This window comes from Dreissena polymorpha, chromosome 15 (assembly GCF_020536995.1).
Source record: "Dreissena polymorpha isolate Duluth1 chromosome 15, UMN_Dpol_1.0, whole genome shotgun sequence".
Taxonomy (NCBI): Eukaryota; Metazoa; Mollusca; class Bivalvia; order Myida; family Dreissenidae; genus Dreissena; species Dreissena polymorpha.
In genome coordinates, this window is record NC_068369.1 from 9,654,112 (window position 1) to 9,675,573 (window position 21,462).

Consider the following 21,462-nt stretch of genomic DNA (forward strand, 5'->3'; position numbering starts at 1 on the left):
CATTAAATGGTCTACAAGGCCTCAGCATTTTCTTGTGTTGGGTGGTCAACAAGCGTTTCATTCGTAAAGCAGAGACCGCATTAAGATAAACAGTAATTTATATGATGGGGATGTAAACACATCGCAGTGTGTATATCTAAATGGTCGTAACCAGAAATCGATTAGTGGCCTTTAAACGAAGTAAATCATGAAACTATGTTAAAATCCACTTATGTTTTTAACAGAAGATCATTTATCTATTAATGTGTAATACAAACCACAAAAAAAGAGTTTATGCCTCACCCTTTACAATGATTCTACTCTAGATATTTGTCACGACATCTGCTGTAAGGACTGTGACGCACATACATACTTTATTTTATAAAAAAACGTATATTGAATACACATGGTAGAAGCATTGTTATAAGATACTTTGATTCATAGATGATTAGTTTATAACTTATGTTTAGTCAATCATTTGATACTTAATTATGATGTTTCTTGTTTATTAGATCAATAATTTTTGTCTTCATTATCATGTAAATAAAACAGGTTTTGTCTTTGCTAGTGAGTTTCTTGTTTAATTGCATATGTTAACCATCTATAAATCAATATCATATTAATACGATGTAATTTTGCATTATAAATTTGATTATCTAAACGTTTTACAATAATATAAAAGTAAAAAAAACACCCGTGTTTCATAAACATTCATACTATCATGTTGTGTTACTTTAAATTTTATTGAAATGGTTTGCATTAAAACGATATTTGTACACTTAGTGGGACTTGACATTTGTACTCGTTGTCAAATACGCGTTTTGCAATACTAAAGAAAACACACATATCGGTAATATAAATAAAACACAAACGACATTTCCAACGATATTTTGTATGTATTTGTTTGTTCTTAAATGTCGAAATTATCGCACATTTTGCTGGTATACGAAATGTTCAGAATTCGTGATAATGCATTGTTCTTCTTTGGCTTTATACATATAGCTTGGTTTACACATTTCTCTCCAAATCGTGTAAACATGTGTGTCAGTCAATCCAATATTAACAAGATATCGTTTCATGTGTTGTTATTGCTTAGAACTTCTTGGTTGAATTTCAGCTTTAAAAAAGCAATAAGCTACAATTAAAGTGTTGATTAAAAACTGCAGGTGCGTATCTATTCCGGGCCGTCTTGAGCGGGGGAAGTACTTGGGTCGGCGTTTCTCTCAAAGATTCCCTGGGTCCCGGCGGGTCGAATGGAGGACACTGAAACCTCGGTCGTTTGCTCTGATTTAGGAGCATCCGGTCCCTCCTTACCTTTGTAGGTGTCGCTGCAGACACATGCGATGAACTCTGCAGTGCAATTAGTAATACATGTGGTATATTACTCGCTGTTCTAATATAGTTTCGTCAAAAGCAAAATACCATCGTTCGTATGGATTTCGTGTTGTATAAATATTATTGACAATACTTGAAATAATAATTAACAGTTATCCTCACTCAGAGCCCTATTGTTTTATCAGAAAATTATCTAATGGCATTATTATGTTCGATATTCGGTTCAGTAACAAATAATGTGATTTTTCGACGTTATATGGTTTTCCCATTTAGTCCTAGAAGTTAAGTATTGTAAATAATTTCTAACTCAAATAAGGAATTGCAATGTGTTCAACTACGTTACCGTCGTAATCTATGCGGCCATCCCCATCAATATCCACTTCCGCAATCATCTCATCAACTGAAAATGAAAGTTAACACGCTTCTTAAGTGAACGTCATACTCGCGTTGATGTGAGCCGCGCACTGGGAAAATGGGGCTTATTGCCTGTGCGTAAAGTGTCGTCCCTGATCAGCCTGTGCAGACCATACATAACCGCATTGAAACGGCAATAACAATTCATGGTTTTAACAGGCAACACACGCGAAATGAATAAATATTGGGTCACCACCTTGAAACGTTCATTACAAGAACACATGTATGAAAAAGGCCAACATGCTTACTTTCGTCCTCTGTAAGGTCCTCGCCAAGACACTGTAGAATTGCCCGGATGTCAGACGCGCAGATATAGCCACATCCGGTTTTGTCAAATACCTTTAACAAATATTATGTGTAAGCGAACTGTTTCTTAAATATGAAACGAACCCATTCAAAAATGACATATGTGTTAATGCATCAATCGTGCTGTTTAACATACAATTTCTGAGCAAGCTTTAATGTGCTGTCATTTGGATGCAGAATTCAGTCTCTTTTTTATAAACGCATGCTATTCAAGCTTAGTACTCAATATGATCGCTTGTCGCAGTTCCTTCTCGATGTCATTAGTGTTTTACTCACCGTGAACGCTTGTAACAGTTCCGTCTCGATGTCATTCAAGTTTAGTACTCACCGTGACCGCTTGTCACAATTCCGTTTCGTTGTCATTCAAGTGTTGTACTTTATACCGTGAACGCTTGTCATATTTCCGTCTCGATGTCATTTAAAGTGTTGAACTCAACGTGAACGCTTGTCACAGGTGCCGTCTCAGTGTCATTAAAGTGTTGTTCTCACCGTTAATTCGTGTAAAAGTTCCGTCTCGATGCCATTCAAGTGAGTGCTCACCGTGAACACTTGTCATAGTTCGGTCTCGATGTAATTCAAGTGTTGTACTCATCGTGAATGCGTGTAACAGTTCCGTCTCGATGTCATTCAAGTCAAGTACTCACCGTTAACGCTTGTAACAAGTCCGTTTCGATGTCATTCAAGTGTTGTACTTAACTTGAACGTTTGTTACAGTTCCGTATCAGTGTCATTCAAGTGCTGTACCCACCGTTAACGCTTGTAACAGTTCCGCCTCGATGTCATTTAAGTGAGCACTCACCGTGAACGCTTGTCACTGGTCCGTCTCGATATCATTTAAGTGAGTACTCACCGTGAACGCTTGTCACAGTTCCGTCTCGATGGCATTTAAGTGAGCACTCACCGTGAACGCTTGTCACTGGTCCGTCTCGATATCATTTAAGTGAGTACTCACCGTGAACGCTTGTCACAGTTCCGTCTCGATGGCATTCAAATGTTGTACTCACAGAGAACGCTTGTCACTGGTCCGTCTCGATATCATTTAAGTGTTTACTCACCGTGAACGCTTGCCACAGTTTCGTCTCGATGTCATTCAAGTGTTGTACTCACCGTTAACGCGTGTCACAGTTACGTCTCGATGTCAACCAGGTGTTGTACTCACATTGAACGCTTGTCACAGTTCCGCCTCGATGACATTCAAGTGTTGTACTCACCGTGCACGCTTGTCTGAGTTTCTTATACAACTCGTTGAACGCTTGACACAGTTACGTCTCAATGTCATTCAGGCGAGTTCTCATCGTGAACGCACGTCTGAGTTCCTTCTTCATATTATACAACTCATAAAACGCCTGTCACAGTTGCGTCTCGCTGTCATGCAAGTGAGTACTCACCGTAAACGCCTGTCTGAGTTCCTTCTCCTCATCCTCCTCAGTATGCTCTGACAGGCCGCCCATGTTGGCCATCACCTGTACGAACTCCTCGAAGCTGAACGTGCCGTCACCTGAAATTATAGAATAAACAGATCAAAAACACAGTACCATCGATATTCGATTGCCGTATGAATATCCTTTGCAGACATAAACCCGATAATTGTGCATCACAGCATAAATTACTCGATTGTATTATATTTTATTATAAACAGAACGTATTCGTGGGCTATTCCATAATAACGCCTCGTTCTGTGATATCTGGGCTAAATGTAAACCGCAAAGGCTAATCAGGGAAGACACTTTCCTTTGCCATTGTAGCTTTCGTTTCTTCTTGGCGAAAATACAATTGAGTTGGAAAGTGTCGTCCCTGATAAGCATCTGCGGAAAACAAAGGCTAATCTTAGACGATACTTTACGCATATGCATAAAGCCTGGTTTTCCGAGAGCGCGGCTCATCTGATCATTCACAAGAACTCACCGTCAATGTCGATCTCTTTAAGCATCATGTCGAGTTCGTCTGTGGAGGGGAACTGACCCAGGTTCCTCAGTACTGTCCCGAGCTCATCGGCGGTGATAGAGCCATCACCATCCTTGTCGAATAGCTTAAACGCCTCGCGTAACTCTACAAACATACATACATGTGTTATTTTTGTTATGAATGCTATTGAGCCTCGCTCTGTGAAAACGGGGTGTAATGCATGTGCGTAAAGTGCAGTCCCCTTTTAGCATGTGCGTAAAGTGCAGTCCCCTTTTAGCATGTGCGTAAAGTGCAGTCCCCTTTTAGCTTGTGCAGTCTGCACAGGTTAATCAGGGACGACACTTTCCGCTGTCATGGATTTTTTTGTTAAAAGTAAGTGAAAATCCAGTCTTAGATTACATTTTCTCCATGATTAGCCTGTGTGGACTGCACAGGCTAACCTATGGGCACACTTAACGCTCATTCATTAAACCTCACTTTTCAATAGCGCGGCTCAATTATGTGTATATGTTTTTGTAAGTGGCTGTATTTGTAACAGCTAAAACGTCTTATGTAACACAACCAACACGATTAACATTTTTTGAAATTCAGGTAATTTTAATATAATGTTACTGTACTAGAGTTTAAAAAAAAATTAAGTTTGATGAATGGATGCTGGTACTACTTGAGTTTACATTCAATATGTGTATGACAATGTTAACTGCAAGCGTTGGCTTTTAAATAGGATCATGTTCTACAGTATTATTAAGATGTTATTGTAAGCGATTTAAATAACCGCAATTCCCCTCTTCTTACAAATTTACTTTACACGTATTTTACTGTACACGTATTCTTCCTTATAAAATGTAAAACGCGAACCATTAAAGAACGCTTTGATCTGTAATTTCAAATAATTTTTGTCTTACACAAATAAAAAGAAGCAAGCCTTATGTCCGGATATATTTCTATTTATCAGACTATACAATCGGCTCACACGAAGCACGTATTATTGAAAGCACATTGTTGGAGCCGTGGTCTAATGGTAGGACGCTGGCTTAGGGATCGAGAGGTCCCGGGTTCGAATCCCACCCTGACCGCTGGAATTTCCTTGAGCAAGAAATTTATCCCACAACTGCTCCTCTCCACTCAGGTGTTAAAATGGGTACCTGTGAGGGTAATAAGCCGTTTCTGCATACTGCGCCAAGATGTTATGACCTAGTGATGACCTAGTGATCAGGGAAAAACTGTAAAGCGCCTTTGAACGCACATCTCGAGTATGAAAAGGGCGCTATATAAATGTGGTAATTTATATATATATATATATATATATATATATATATATATATATATATATATATATATATATATATATATATATGTATTGTGCTCTCGGTGTTAACAAATGTGCTTACACAAATAATATGTATCGAGGATGCAGACATATCTTTATTGTGCTTTACACACGAAGGGACAATATGAGAAGCGTTCTGAGAAAACGAGACTTAATGCATGTGCGAATAGTGTCATCCTAGATTAGCCTCTGCAGTCCGCACAGGCTAATCAGGGACGACACTTCCCGCTTTTATGGTATTTTCGTTTCGGAAGTCTCTTCTACACGAAAATCCAGTTTAGGCGGAAAGTGTCGTCCCTGATTAGCCTGTGCGGACTGCACAGGCTAATCTGGAACGACACTTAAAGCATTTGCATAAAGCCCAGTTTTCTCAGAACGCGAAAGAACATTATTCAATAAATGAGCCTTGTTCTGTGAAAACTAGGCTAAATTCACATGCGTTAAGTGTCTTCCCATATTAGCATTTGCAGTCCGCACAGGCTTATCTGGAACGACACTTGCGCATAGACTGGATTTTCTTTTAGAATACACATCTTTAAACGAACATTTCTATAAAAGCGGAAAGTGTCCCTTGATTGGCGTGTGCGGACTCCACATGCTTATCTAGGACAACACTTTACGCACACGCATTAAGCGCAGATTTCCGTATATGCTCTTGGTTCATACCTCTTATCTGACCATGAGAATATCTCGTCAGAATATCAGCGTCCTTCTGAAATATACACAAAATTAAATAATCGAAAACAAATTAGCACTTCTATGTACACATACGTTTGAGTTTTGTTTAAGCCCCTCTCCCCCCCCCCCCCTTCCAATTAATAAAAGCGACATATCGACACATAATGGTCGCACTGTCCGCCTGCCTGTCTGTGCAAAATTTCCTGTCTCAAACATCACATTTTCATTTTTGAATGGATTGGTACTTGGTACAAATGTCCACCACATACAATTATGTGTCTCGTGAAGCACCGGACTTTTTCCAAGGCAAATGTCGCACTTAGAGATCAAAGGTCATATTGGGCAATAAAACAGCTTTACAAATTCTTACTAAGCCATAACTATGTCATACTTTGATAAATTGAGTCGCGTTCTGAGAAAACTGGGCATACTGCATGTGCAGTCCGCACAGGCTAATCAGGGATGACACTTTCCACCTTAATTGGATTTTTGCTAAAAAGACATTTCATTTAAACGAAAAATGTCATAAAAGCGGAAAGTGTCGTCCCTGATTAGCCTGTGCGGACTGTACAGGCTTATCTGGAGGGACACTTTACGCGCATGCTTTATGCCCAATTTTCTCAGAGTACGACTCAATTCTACAAACGTAAGCACTCAATATACGACGTGTCCGTGAAGCAACTGTCCCGCTAGGTCATATGTCAATGTCACACTTAGGCCATTTAACTGCCTGTATGGGCAGCAATGTGCCATTCATTATGGAAAGGAAAATAACCTATAATAAGACCACGGTAAGGCGCCTGAATGTCTTGTTCTTCACGCGTCTCATTACATAAAATGTCGACTTAAAGGTCAAAAGAGCGTTTGAGCATTGGGCATCCATCTCTTTGTCTTGTTGGGATGCATCATAGAACGACGAGTCAACATTTTAAAACGACTTGTTCACAGTTTGCAAAATGACAATTTTGCAAACAGTCATGTATTTTTCGGCGTAGCTGTATTAAGCCAGCTTTTCACCTTACCTGACCTTTGTAAGTGTCCAATAAAATTCAAATAAAATTTCCCGCGGCTAGGTACGAATGAATAAACTTCATTTATTCAATTGGCTGATTTGAGTATACCACCAGAACATTGAAAACATATCCGCGTCTTTGTAACACTGTTTTACTGCATGAAACAATTTTATCTCTAATGAAAAGGCTTAATAGAGCGTGCACCTTTTATTTTCAGAGGATTGTCAGGGCAAAAGCGTTTATACTTAAAGGCTATGTTCTCATATTTAGTACTTACTTCCATATTCCTGTCAACATGTTAACATGTAAAAGTATAAAGAGCAGTGGAAGCGAGGCCTCACTTTAATGCATTGCATTTCAACCCGCGAGTAACGGGTCAATTCGCGGCCAGTGTGTGAATGTCAGAGTTTATACAGGTCATCACCGGAGTTCGCGGCCAGTTAAATAATCGTTATATAATAAAGACGCTATCCGTGAACTAGGTGACCTTGAATTTTGTTTAGACCAGAAATATGTTAAATGAAGATATTCAGCAATATAATTATGGTGTGTCAATAACAGATTCTTAATGTGTTTTCAACAATACAATGATAAACATTATTTTTGATTAATTTAACAATAATTATTCCACCATATTGACTAATGTATTAAGCATGAGCGCGATGATTCTCGATACTGTTAATAATCGAATCAAATAGCAATGCCCGACAAACCACTAAAACAGGTTTGTTCGAAGAACGCGCCTATAAATACGGATACTTCGCGTGTGGCCGGTTGACTCATATGTTTTAATTTCATTTCCATTCATCTTTTGGCTTTCTGTTTTGTATCTATAGGTTTATGACCAGCAATATGTAATAATGTAAAATAAGCCGCGAAAACTCCTCGTAACATCCCTTACTGCGTGTGATGCAGCTAAGAACTGCACAGAAAGACATTCGCTATCCTTGATCTCATTCATTGAACTATCAACGCCGTATATCTTTTTTAAAGATATTTCTTGTTTCAAATGCATTTATTAAATTCAAAAAGAAAATAACACTTTAACCTCTTATAACGAATTTGTTTTGGAATAATATTATGTATTCGCTTATTAATTATTATCAATAGATTTCTTTGAAATGATAAAGGTTTTGTTATGCTTGGTATAGATAATTTTGGACATATGTTAATTACTAGCATAGCGTTTTAAACACGGTATCAATATAATAGGTACCGGGGAAATCTCCACGCAGAGTTGTTCCTTGCTCTCGCATAACATCTCAGATTTGGTAGGATTTTATTTGTGTTGTTTAAGTATTATATTATGAAAAGTAATATAATTTTCTTTTATATTTTGAAAATAGTGTATAAGTTTAGGTTCATAATAAGAAATAAATGACCCAAATTAAAATATAAAAAAACAAGTAAAATTAACAACGGTAAAAATCATCGGCTAGCTTATCATCACGTGGTTGGTTATGAAGGCAGGGGTTTGATCCAGCTATGCTAGTTCCAGTTAAATCTCTGCGCGGAGGTTGGTACCAGGGTAGTCCTGGTGAGGCGTTGGCGTGTTATAATTTGCCTTTAAGATCCCTAATTTGAATCTCACGAAAGAAAAACTTTCAGTCAACCTTTTATTTTGCCGTTAAAATACTTTTAAACTTTTCAGAATACAGTAGTTTTTTTTAAGTAAATACGGGCAATTAAATTTTGTAATACACGACAATGTGTGAACAAGCCCCTTAAAGTAAACGAATCCAGATTGACCTCCGCAAATGTGACAAACGAAACCGAAACATCAATATGCAATCTCAAATCAACCGGAAATGTGATCGCTGTGTCAACTAGACTACTGCAGTGTTTTGAGATAATGCTTAATCTTCGCAATAATTCACATTTTATCTTGTTGCATAATTTAATAGATGTATTCAATTCTTCTCTGCTAAAAACACATTTGTCCCCCCCCCCCCCAATAGTAATGTATTTGTATACCGAACAACTGTGTACGTCCCTGCAAAAAATGCTACGTTTCCTAATCGCATTATATATTGCAGATTTAAACATCGCAATAAAAAAAGTAACTGAAAAAAATACATTCATTTAAATTGTATATGAGCAAACATAAGCTAGTCTAAGACATTTCATACTATTTTAAAACTTTTACAGTATCAAATTCATCTTAGACTGCAATAGTAATATACATGTATAACACGTTCTTTCATCTAGATCTGAAGAAGCAAAGACACAAAAATACCCAGAATACGTAGCTTGTATGCAAGTATGCAATACATCAACAGTGTTATCTTACAATTTAACTTCCAAATTCAGTTAAACACAAACGTACCCTACCTTTTTGGACATATTTTCAGTACAAGCGTCTAGAAACCACTACAAATACCAGAATACTTCAATTCTACAGCAACAAACGCAAACAGTGGTTTATTGATTTCGTCTTCTCGAATCCTCCTAAAACCACTAATGAACTCAGAAGTTAAACGCAAGATAGTATGTGCGCGATGTAACTTAAATGTATCCGTGTTCACTGATTCAGAAAGTATACACTGTGGGAAGATGCATACAGTGTTTATGTAAACTGTTTCTAATCGGCATCTCAGCGATTTAACTTATTTTTGTAACATAACACCTATCATAAATATGTTTATGCTTACACGATCAAATGGATCAAAAGTGGGATTTCAAGTGTCGACGTGTGACCTAAAACAATGGGCAGTTACTCAAATTAGACGTGATAGTTGTTCGCTATGGTTTGTCCCTCTTGACAACGAGACAAAGATATGCCAGAATGCATGAATTGTCTTGCTTTAATGTACTTTTTCCTAACTACATCAAACACACACATTAAAACTGAAGACATTGTTTGTATTTCGAATCTCAATTTTCAATTTTGATTCAAATACAAAGCTAATAAAAAGAAGCTCGAGGCAACGGCAGGCATATTGTTAACAAAAGAGCGTTTAAAGGGGCCTTTTCACGTTTGGGTAAATTGACAAAATTGAAAAAAGTTGTTTCAGATTCGCAAATTTTCGTTTTAGTTATGATATTTGTGAGGAAACAGTAATACTGAACATTTACCACGCTCTAAAATAGCCATTATATGCATCTTTCGACGATTTAAAAACCCGAAAATTATAAAGCGTTGCAACGCGAAACGAGTTTATAATTTTGGAGAGTTCTGTTGTTGTCGTAATATTTTGTGAAGCTACGAGGATTGGTTATATGAAGTATAAAATACACCTGTGATTGTATCCGGAAGGATGGCCGAGTGGTCTAAGTGGTAGAATTTTTACTCCAGACTCCAGGGGTCAGTGGTTCGAGCCCTGCTGAGGATTACTTTTTTTTTTTTTAATTTTATTCTTGATTTTTTACTGGAGCTTTTAACATCCAATTTTAACATTTATCAATATAAAGCAACATAAAGAAAAACTTCAAACAATGCCAAAATCCGTGAAAAGGTCCCTTTAAGAGAGATGGAGCGCATCAGGTTGACTTTTGAAATAATAACGCTATTGACGACAACAGTAAAATATACTCAATTAAATGATTTAACCATGCATTTTATGGTGCAACAATTGTATCAAACACAGACGTAAACATTTAGAGGGAGAGTCTGGTGGATAAATTATGAGTTTGAAGCCTGTAATACACTGAGCCATTATGCCATTGTGATTCGTATGCATCAAGAACACTGAAAATGTTGAAAAATAAGTAACGGTTTGTATAACTTTTAAATAAAATGTTGCAATTACTTTAACGTCTGTATAAAAACGCAGTAAATAGCGGTGTATTATGGCCACAGAAACAGTGTGTTGTTTAGATGAAGAGTATTTGAAAACGTATCGCCTACAATCAGAAACAAAGGTAAAATATGCAGACTGCTTTTATTTAATTTTAAATCTAAATGTGATATTTTAAAAATCGTAAGTCTTTCCATTGTTGCTTCAACTATATACGTACCACGAAACAAAACACACAACGAAAGGCAATGGCAGATCAGTCAACCAATATGTGGAGGAGCATCTGAGGTCAATTTAAAAAAAGACTTTACGACCAAGTTAAAAATATGCATTTTCAATGAATAACATGATTTGACGACACGAAGGTGGAGTCACATTATAACCACGCCTACCAAAGAGACAAAGCGACAAATAACATCGTCAGGAACGAGCCTGTTTGGTTTTCACCAAACACGCTCTACCTTTCTGAATTGCTAAGATACGCTTCTTAAGTGAAACTTTGTTAATGAGGGCTATTTAAAGACATTTGTAAACAGCTGAAAACTCCAGTCGCACCAGGAGGTTAATAAATCATCACTCTAAGGTCCTTAGTTTATGGCAGGTTACCAACTAACCCAATAGGAACCATGACAAAAGCACACGATACATACAAACACTGACTACAAAACTACGATCATCTCCTTAGAACGGTCAAAGAAAGGGATAACGTTTGGGGCGGGAGGGGGGGGGGGGTAGATCTGTTTAAGAATGCAGTACTCAGTCTTCTGTGAAATATTGCTTAAGTGGTATGTTCATGTATCTACATATACGTATATCAATTTTCAAGATTTCCGTTTGAATGGCGAATCTAAGATCGACATTTCGTTTTTCTATAAATACTAAGGGTCGTCAAAATTTAAGTGCGTATCGATCTTTTATAAAAATCGGTATTTTCCACTTGGCTATTTTTCAAATGGACCAAAATAATGCTTGGAATCCAAAAAGGCTGTTAAGGAATGAAGTCACGCCTGTCTTAACGTTTCTTCAGCAAAATGAGAAGGCCTATCCATGTAAAAATAACATTCATCAATACTTTTATAGTCAGTATTGTCTAAGCTGTTTAAGCTAAATAATTAACGTAAGGTTCAACTCGATTGTCATGAAATAAAAACCGAAAACGTGCAGAGAGAAAATAATAATTTATCCAAAATGCCACATTGTGCCAAGCCAGTAAGGGCGGTCCATTAATCACGTTAAGAGGAACGACCGCGCCAATGTTTTTGTTATACTATATTTAAAATATCATGGTCTGATGTGCCACTTTATTCATTTTGCGTTATTCTCATTCCGTTTTATGATTCAATTATATTCCAAACGGGATATGCGAAATCTAACTCACTTCTTAAGTGTTTCTTAAAAACGTATATTGGTTGCTCATACAAAGCCGTTCACAACTGCTGCTAATATTCGACCGCCTTAATGACTTTATAATATATTGACACACAAAGAAATATATGAATCCTTGCATTAAACCATGCATATTAATTCAAGATATAACGGGGCTAATAGATTAATATGTTCAATTCGCTTTGTTACCATAATGTGAGTTTCATCGGAGAAAATTGATTTTCAATTTCTATTGTGACTAAATATTTCCATTAATTGTTGTTTCCCGGACAAAGAATCAAATCTGAATAGAGACGTATTTGAAGAGGTGAAGTTTTTGATTAACTTCATGTCAGATGTGTAATAATAAATTTGCATTGAAGGCACGATTGCCAAGTGTTTCTTAACGATGCTTAAATATTACAGGCAATTTATTTTCCGCATTTGTTCAATTAACACTTTTTCCATTGCATCAGTCGCCTTGTAAGCCTAACGTAATCGAATTGATTTTTGAAATAAATTGCCATATGAAGTACCGATAAAACTCGTCGTGGAAACAATTGCTACGCTGAATTATTAATATAACTACAAGGTTTCGTTTTCCAATTAACTAAAATATGAACGCATATTACAAGTTATGTGATCCGTGAAATGATAGGAAGTTATTGACTGTGGTGTATATATTCATGCACAAGAGTCCGCACAAGTTTTTAACATGTTTATCAAATATAATAATTAATAAGTATAATAAATGGTTTCACATATATACGCATACTTTAATGCGAAATTAAAGCAGAAAATATGTACATGTATGAACATAGGTTGTGTAATACTTGTATGAAATATTGTTAAAGAAAACACGTTCAGTTGAATACACACAAATATGAAATAATAAAATTGCGCACGGTTTACTCAACAACATAAATTATATTTAAACATTCGGCGTTAAAAAATTAGCAATCTTCTAAGAAATTACTATGCTATGAAACTCGAAGAAGAGCAGTGTGCTCGATATAAATGTTTCATAATTGTATGCAATTTTAACATTTAATATTGAATGCACGTTTTTTAATGATACTTAGTTGGAAGTTTTTCCTGTGTCGAGATACTTGTCCACACATCTTTGCTTTTGCCGCATTTGTACATTATACGCAGCACATTCCAACATTTTAAAAGCGAAATCATATTGAACAAAGTGCTCCCATGATTATTTGACATGTATTTTTAATGTAACTTTTGAAGTTACGTGCAATAAATACATATAATTTATCATTTTATCTCCAAAGCACCGTTTTATGGATTCTACATGCAGACGTTTAAATATCGGTTTAACGCTTGTATTAACGGAAAAAATACAACTTGAAAATAACGTTATAAAATGTCGCCTATTATAAAAAGAGAACATGACAAAACTTACAAAGGTGTATAGCTCCTCCTGGTCGCCCATATTTCTCGCTGTTCAATCAGTGAAATAAATGAATCGACACAAACGCCTTCATTCCGACTATATTGGCTCAACAGCTGTCACGGTTAAATTGGTAATAATATCTACAGCCGATATCAGATAGCGTGCGAGAAACTAGATTTAAAAATCCCGCAATGAAACACAATTTTATAAATGTGTTCAGCGTTGTTCGTTAAGCAAACAACAGATGTATGTTTAAAACAAATCGTTATAATATATATAGAGAAATACTGCCTGATCGTTTTGTAATTTATCAGGCAAGGCTTAGAATAATATAACGGCGAGGCTTGCCGAGCCGTTATTTCATTCGTGCCGAGCCTGATAAATTACAAAAAGATCAGGCAGTAACCCGTTTTTCTGTTTATCATACCTCTACGTCCCCGATTATACAGAAATAATAAAAAAAAAATCGCTAAAAAGCTGCAGGAATGAACATGGTTTTTGTCGTTCGACGTGTGAATAATGACGACATTAGCTCTTGCGCTTAATATTTTTTAAACATGTTTTTGCTGTTTGTGTTGCATTTTGTGATTAAAATATATTACATATTGGTATCAAATTGTTTGTTTTGTTGAATCTGATTCGATTTTACTAAAAGTTATTACGTTATAGTTGATTCCGAGTAATACGACCATCCTCCACACATGACTGACATAAGAACTTCCTGTTGACCATGATATTATATAAATACTACATGTCTGACAGGGTGACAGTAAATTTGTCAACTTGAGGAAATACTGTCAACCGAGGCGAATTTATTGTCACCCTGTCAAACATATAATATTTATTTTATAATACCGAAAAAACTACTGAAACATAAACAATTTATATGAACCATGAACAATTTTAATATTCAATAATTGTATTTAATTTCAGAAATGATTGACAGATTTGCTCGTCTGCTTACAAAGGAAATGCAAAACTGCGTACTGCGCATGCGCGAATGGGACAGTATAATTTTTAACCATTCCGTATGGCGCACCAAAGGGGTCGAAACTTTAACTTCTGCTGCAGCAGAAAAAAATGCTGCTCAAGCAGCCTTTAAATGCTGCTCGAGCAGCAAATTACTGCTCGAGCAACATAATTGCTGCTCGTTCAGTTTCTAGATGCTGCTCGACCAGCAAAATTCCTGCCCGAGCAGCATTATTTTCTGCTGCAGCAGAAAAATCCTGCTCGACCAGCATTTATTTTTAGAATAAGCCCTTGAACCCGTCAGCCAATCAAGTTTGAGCATACAAACGGACGACATAAGCTACCTCAACGGAAACGAAATAGACCCGACAATAACTTTGGAAAAACTGCAACAAACTCATAATCTGTGATTTAACCAATTATTATTAAATGCTCATCCTTTTTCGTAGTTGTTCTTAAAATAATAATTAAGATTCAAAATCTATAAGTAATGTAGGGACATGCAAATTTGGTTGATCAATTGCTCCAACGTTACATGATTTATGCTTATGTGTAATCTGATTCTGATTGGCTGAAGCCATAATCTAAAAATAAATGCGGGTCGAGAAGGATTTTTCTGCTGCAGCAGCAAAATATGCTGCTCGAGCAGTATTTAAATGCTGCTCGAGCAGCATTTTTTCTGCTGCAGCAGAAGTTAAAGTTTCGACCCCTTTGGTGCGCCATGTGATTGCTAAGGTAGCGGGCGACAGTATTTTTTAAGCGGGCGACAGTATTTATTGGACAATAAATTTTTTCCCACTGGGTCTGACATCATTTCTATGTCATGATGGCCTATGGGAGTTTAGCATTGTGAATAAAAGTGAGGCATAAAAAATATCAGGCAACGTTATATCAGGCAGATATCAATGCGGTGGTATGATAAAACTATGAATTTCGTGATCGGATATATAGATAAGATGGCGATTTAATGATGTCAGTCGCTCGGTGTTGTTTTCGAACGTGCGTGACCTATTTTAAGTCGATGCTTTCTGCAAAATTCAAGATCAAAACAGGAATGCGTTTTGATTTAAGAAGTAATTCGTGAACTAACGATACCTATTTCTTCAAATTGTATAATTATATATTTTATGTTTAAGATGTATTTTGAAGTTTCGCACCAACCGATCGTTCACCATGTCAAGCCCAATTCATTATAGTTATGTTTTTCTTTTTAAATTAAATGCAGATTTAAAATAAAAATAACAGTAGGTGTTGCTTAACTCAATCAAGTCTATTTATTACGGAAAAAAGTAAATAAGTCTTTTCAAATTACCGCCATAATAAATAGCTTATCGGGAAATTTTAGGATACCGTGATGTTCGTCATCAGTTCATGATTTTTTTCCTAACGTCTTCTTCTCCTTTATACCCCCGATACACCGACTCCGTTCGAAGTACGTTCTGAAAAATGTGACTAAACGGGTTCGAACTGTGTGAGAACGGAGTGATCCTAGTAGCAACGTGTTACGAACTGTCTTCTAACTTTGTTGACGGCCTGGAACGGGGTTGAACGGGATTGGTGTTTCAGAATTGTGAGCCTACTCAAAATTTTCTTCCGATCATCCCGTTCCACAATTACACGTAGTAACAACGTACTGGAAACGGAATGGACGTACTAAGAACGGATAGGTCGTACTAAGGTCGGGTTAGGAACGTGCCAGAACGTAGTGCGATCGGACCGAAATTACCTTTACGATGCCACACCGATCGAGTCCGTTTCTAGTCCGTCCAATCCGTTCTCAGACACACCGACCCCGTCCGCACTACGTCTCAAGTACGTTCCTGTTTCGTGTAAATAAAAATAAACTAAAAGATAAGTTCTTACAACGTTTGCAACACGTTCTATAAGTTCTCAGTAAGTTCTTAGTACGTTGTTCACGTTTTAAGGAGTTCGCAATAGGTTCCAAGAACGTTGTACTCGTTCAATGCAGTTGTTTCAACGTTCAAACCGTAATTACAATACGTTCTGACAATGTGCATATAAATAGAGGTCGTTTTCTCAAAATTCATCATTTGTGATATTAAGATGAAAAACGGACAATCTTGGAGCTGTTAATTTTTTTAATGTTGGCTTCGTGCAATTTATGTTAAAAGCAGAGCAGCAATATAATATTTTGTTTGGCCGAAAAAAAAACCAAATACGTCTTGTCGGCTCAAAGCGGGAAACATAAATGAGAACTGGCAGGAACGTAGTCGGTTTAATAATCGGCGTGCAGAACGTGGCTGCAACTACGTCCGAAACGTACTAAGAACATAGTGGGACGGAGTGATAACTGCCTTTGAACGAGTTACCACTGCACAACAAATAAAGAAGACATGCGTACGAACGTGATCAAACTTGCTGAGGACGGGCTCGGTCTGACTGAAAACGGTATACTAACGGGGACAATGGGACAATTGACCCAATTTGAACTGGGTAAAGACGGATTGGCAACAGGTTAGGACGGGATAGGGACGAGATGCACGTAGCGCGAGCTTTGTATGAACGTCATTCAATCATATTGTAGATTTTGTTCTGACCAAAACTACAAGTTCAAGCAAGTTCACACCCCGTTCTGCATTTTCTTCAGAACGTGGTCGAACTGTCTAAGAACGTGCTTGGTGTATGGGCTCCTTTACCCATGGATGGAGTTTAATGAAACTTCACAGGAATAATTCTTGGGTGACCCTCTTTCAACGTTGATCAAATTTTTCCGGTCCATGGCATATATAGGTGAGCATGAGCTCTAAATATATTCCAAAAATGAAAACTTAAAAAATATCTAAAACTACACACTTTAGTATTTTGTTTCTAACCTCGCCATTTGATCCTCCGCGGATTTTTTTTTCAAATCATGCCTCTTGGGTCTAAACCTCCCATGCCCCAGTCGTCACATGATTTGTATGATCTGAAGCAACATTTACCATGCAAAGCATTGATTTCACAATAAAGTATTTAGGGTGTTATATTTTTTAAACAATACTGTTATCCCTAAATGATCCTGTGGGTATTAGGATGGTTTAGAGCTTAAGTCTCTTCCACCAGAATTGTTTTCTGTTCTTTTATTCTTAAAAAATATAATTGAGGATTATAATGACGATGTGGTGTGTATGGTTATAATTGTCAGTAGTAATGAAATGTCCTGTCAGCTTTGCAACTTCTTAATGCATCGGCAGATTAAAATACCGTATATCTTATATCTATTTTCCCACATGATTTGTCATCTATAACCCATGCTTATTAATGCAAGATTAAGGTCACAATTAGAGTTCTGAGGGTAATAATTGTTGCGCGTGTGAACTGGTTTTGTCAACGCCGCTTTTCAGTCTAAACGGTCGTCAGTCTGTGTGAGCGCGTGCGTCTAAACTTGACATGCAATTGAGCCTCGCTCTGTGAAAAGGGAGTTTAATGAATGTGCAATCCGCATAGGCTAATCAGGGACGGCACTTTCCGCCAAACTTTATTTTTGCAGATAAGAGACTTTCTTGAAACGAAAAATATCATAAAAGCGGAAAGTTTTCGTCCCTGATTAGCCTGTGTGGACTGCACAGGCTAATCTGGGACGACACTTTACGTACATGCATTAAAGCCCTTTTTCACAGAGCACGGTCCAAATAATTGAACAATGAATGTAGTTATTGACAACGGGCTGAGCATGTTGCATATGTACCGAATATACTGAAAACATGAACTTTTTTCAAGTAATATAATATACCAGTCGTGATATTTTAATCAATATAAACTAATAATTGTAAAAAAATACGGTATTTTAGAACTTTTCTTTTTTCGTCAATCGCGGTTGACGGTCCCTTTAATGAAAACGTCACCTGTTCAACGACGACTTTATGTCAATGGATGAATTGTGTGTAATTTTAAACTTCACACAGATTGATAAAAAAAAATTAAACATACATGTACATCCAGGTGAACAGATTAAATAAATTGCATCTTAGTGGTCGATTTCATTTTAATCGTGTCATTTGGATAATACACGTTACAAGAACTATTCCGGGCGTTATGAAAAAATATGTACTTGGTTTTAGACATGATGTATAGAAGAGAGTTATATATATCGGCAAATAGTTCAGATTAACCTTGGCTTTCAATGACTTATGTCGAATGTGTGTTAATAAAAACAGCTTACTGTCGCCAAGTATATGTTAGCAATACTTGTTAAAATATCGTAAATTCAAATCTACGTGACAAATTATGACAAAAAACTAAAATTTATAACAAAGACACATTCACATGTGTTTACGAGTAGATCGAACGCACAGGTTCCTGAAACTGTCGTGGAGTGTTCAAAGTGTTCTATTCAAAGCAAGGAGTATGAAGAATATGCATAAGTGTATTTTGATACGCCTTAATATGTATCACTCTTAGTTACAGGACATAACCAGTTACAGGACATAACCAGTCACAGGACATAACCAAGTCACAGGACATAACCAGTCACAGGACATAATCAGTCACAAGACATAAGAAGTCACAGGACATAACCAGTCACAGGGCATAACCAGTCACAGGACATAACAAGTCACAGGACATAACTAGTCACAGGACATAACCAGTCACAGGACATAATCAGTCACATGACATAACCAGTTACAGGACATAATCAGTCACAGGACATAACCAGTCACAGGACATAACTAGTCACAGGACATAACCAGTCACAGGACATAACCAGTCACAGGACATAACCAGTCACTGGACATAACTAGTCTCAGGACATAACCAGTTACAGGGCATAACCAGTCACAGGACATAATCAGTCACAGAAAATAACCAGTTACAGGACATAACCAGTCACAGGACATAACTAGTCTCAGGACATAACCAGTCACAGGACATAACCAGTAACAGGACATATCCAGTCACAGGACATAACTAGTCTCAGGACAAAACCAGTCACAGGTCATAACCAGTCACAGGACATAACCAGTCTCAGGACATAACCAGTAACAGGACATAATCAGTCACAGGACATACCCAGTCACAGGACACATAACCAGTCACACAACATATCCAATCACAGGACATAACCAGTCACAGGACATAACAAGTCACAGGACATACCCAGTCACAGGACATAACCTAACTTCATATTATACAAGGCGTCTCGTGGTTCCAATTAATTAATTTGTTGGTGCAATATTTATGGCTAATAATAAGACACACCGAAGACATTTTTCAGTTTGCGCATGCAAAAGGCTTGCTAACTAAGCAACATTTCTGGGTTCGTTAAATAAAATATGGTATGAAATCACAAATTGTGTTAGACTCTATATATAGTTGAAATAATAAAGATGTATATATATAAGGTTTACGTAATACTTAAAAATGTCTATACACATTTAAACGTTTTAACATCACCATGTACAAGAAATACCTTTAAAAAAGATATACCGCGTTGATGTTAATAAAGTTTTGTTGGTTAAAAAATCTTGTCTCTTAAATCAATAAGATCAAAGACTTATAACTAATATCATGGGCGTTTCCTCAATGATTATTCACTGCACTACATACATTTTAAAGGGATCTTTTCACGTTTTGGTAAATTGACAAATTGAAAAAAGTTGTTTCAGATTCGCAAATTTTCGTTTTAGTTATGATATTTGTGAGGAAACAGTAAAACTGAACATTTACCATGGTCTAATATAGCCATTATATGCATCTTTTGACAATTTAAAAACCTGAAAATTATGTAGCGTTGCAACGCGAAACGATTTAATAATTTGGAGAGTTCTATTGTTGTCGTTTAATTTTGTGAAACTACGAAGATTACTTATATAAAGTATAAAATACGTCTCCTTTAGATACTTGTCAGGATTGCCGAGCGGTCTAATTCGTTTTTACTCCAGGACTCCGGGGTCACTGGTTCGAGCCCTGCTGCGTGCTACTTTTTTTTTCCTTTATTATTTTTATTCTTGATTTTTTACTGGAGCTTTTTAGATCCAATGTTTATATTTATCAATATAAAGTATTTAATGACAAACTTCAAAACATGCCAAAATCTGTGAAAAGGCCCCTTTAACGAGGATGAACGTAGTTTACAGTCTTATCGGGGACCATAATCCGACACTGTAAACGCCCAACGAAGGTTAGCATTAGTGAAGACAAACTTGGATATAAAGATGCTGTTTGTCACTGTCCTTATCAATCGCTGTGTCCACCACACAACATGAGCGCTCCATATAATAATTAAAAAGTGGTTCAATTGCTCTTAAAGTTTCCGACGGTGGTGTATGGTAGATAACAATCTTGATTTTAATTGCAAATAAATATGTTAACTTTATTACGTTTCCTAGAACATCTAACTACATTTTTGCGAACTTGTGGTAATATCATGTTAGACACAAAAATTTACATTTCGACAATATAACCGTTGGTTTATGCTTTGAGTCGCGTTCTGAGAAAACAGGGCTTAATGCAAGTGCGTAAAGTGTCGTCACTGAATAGCCTGTGAAGTCCGCACAGTGTCAGGCTATTCTGGGACGACACTTTGCGCACATGCATTATGCCCATAATTCTCAGAACACGACTCCTTTGTACAAAACGATACCGACACGTCAACTAGTATTAGTTACAGTAACAAAAAATAATGTATGTGTCGCATGAACAATTTTACAAATTAAAACTAGTGGGGATTTTCAAACGACGTACCGGTATATATACTTTACGTTATGCTGCACAGTAAAGATAGTCAACCTCTTTTTCATTAATTTTTTTATATTTTACATTGCTTTTAACAAATGCGAAAATTCCAGTTATTTATTATGGCATACTGGCTGGAAATTTCAGCAACACTGAATTGGGTATTGATACAATTCACTTAAGGTTAAACCCTTTTGTAGACAGCCTCGCCGAACAAAACACATCATCACACTATAATTATATAAATAAATAGGCACTTACGAAATTGAAAATATCCTCTTCTTCATCCATTTTCTTGTTAAAAAGTCATTTCAATTATTGAGCTTAACACGAATGCCGCCCATTTTA

At 36.7% G+C, this 21,462-nt stretch overlaps 1 protein-coding gene across 2 annotated transcripts; it reads right to left on the minus strand.

Moving 5' to 3' along the window:
* Positions 1–855: 855 nt before the first annotated feature.
* On the minus strand, positions 856–21,461 carry LOC127860563 (calmodulin-A-like). 2 transcript variants are annotated; one of them, XM_052398681.1, is made up of 7 exons: positions 21,376–21,461; positions 5,936–5,981; positions 3,940–4,083; positions 3,423–3,532; positions 1,977–2,067; positions 1,658–1,714; positions 856–1,329 (listed from the first exon to the last, which is right to left on the minus strand). In XM_052398681.1, the coding sequence occupies exons 1-7, from the start codon at positions 21,403–21,405 to the stop codon at positions 1,154–1,156; spliced, it is 654 nt and encodes a 217-aa protein (XP_052254641.1). In that variant the 5' UTR covers positions 21,406–21,461; the 3' UTR covers positions 856–1,153. The 2 variants fall into 2 exon arrangements, with proteins under 2 accessions (XP_052254641.1, XP_052254643.1); XM_052398683.1 differs by lacking the exon at positions 21,376–21,461 and adding an exon at positions 9,292–9,644.
* Between the last annotated feature and the right edge of the window lies 1 nt (position 21,462).

Excerpts from the sequence above, each read along its gene's own strand:
- LOC127860563 (XM_052398681.1), bottom strand. The coding sequence starts at position 21,405 with ATGGATGAAGAAGAGGATATTTTCAATTTC. Across the intron at positions 3,533-3,939 it reads TAAAGAGATCGACATTGACG|GTGACGGCACGTTCAGCTTC; the intron begins GTGAGTTCTTGT and ends CTATAATTTCAG. Across the intron at positions 1,330-1,657 it reads TGGCCGCATAGATTACGACG|AGTTCATCGCATGTGTCTGC; the intron begins GTAACGTAGTTG and ends ATTGCACTGCAG.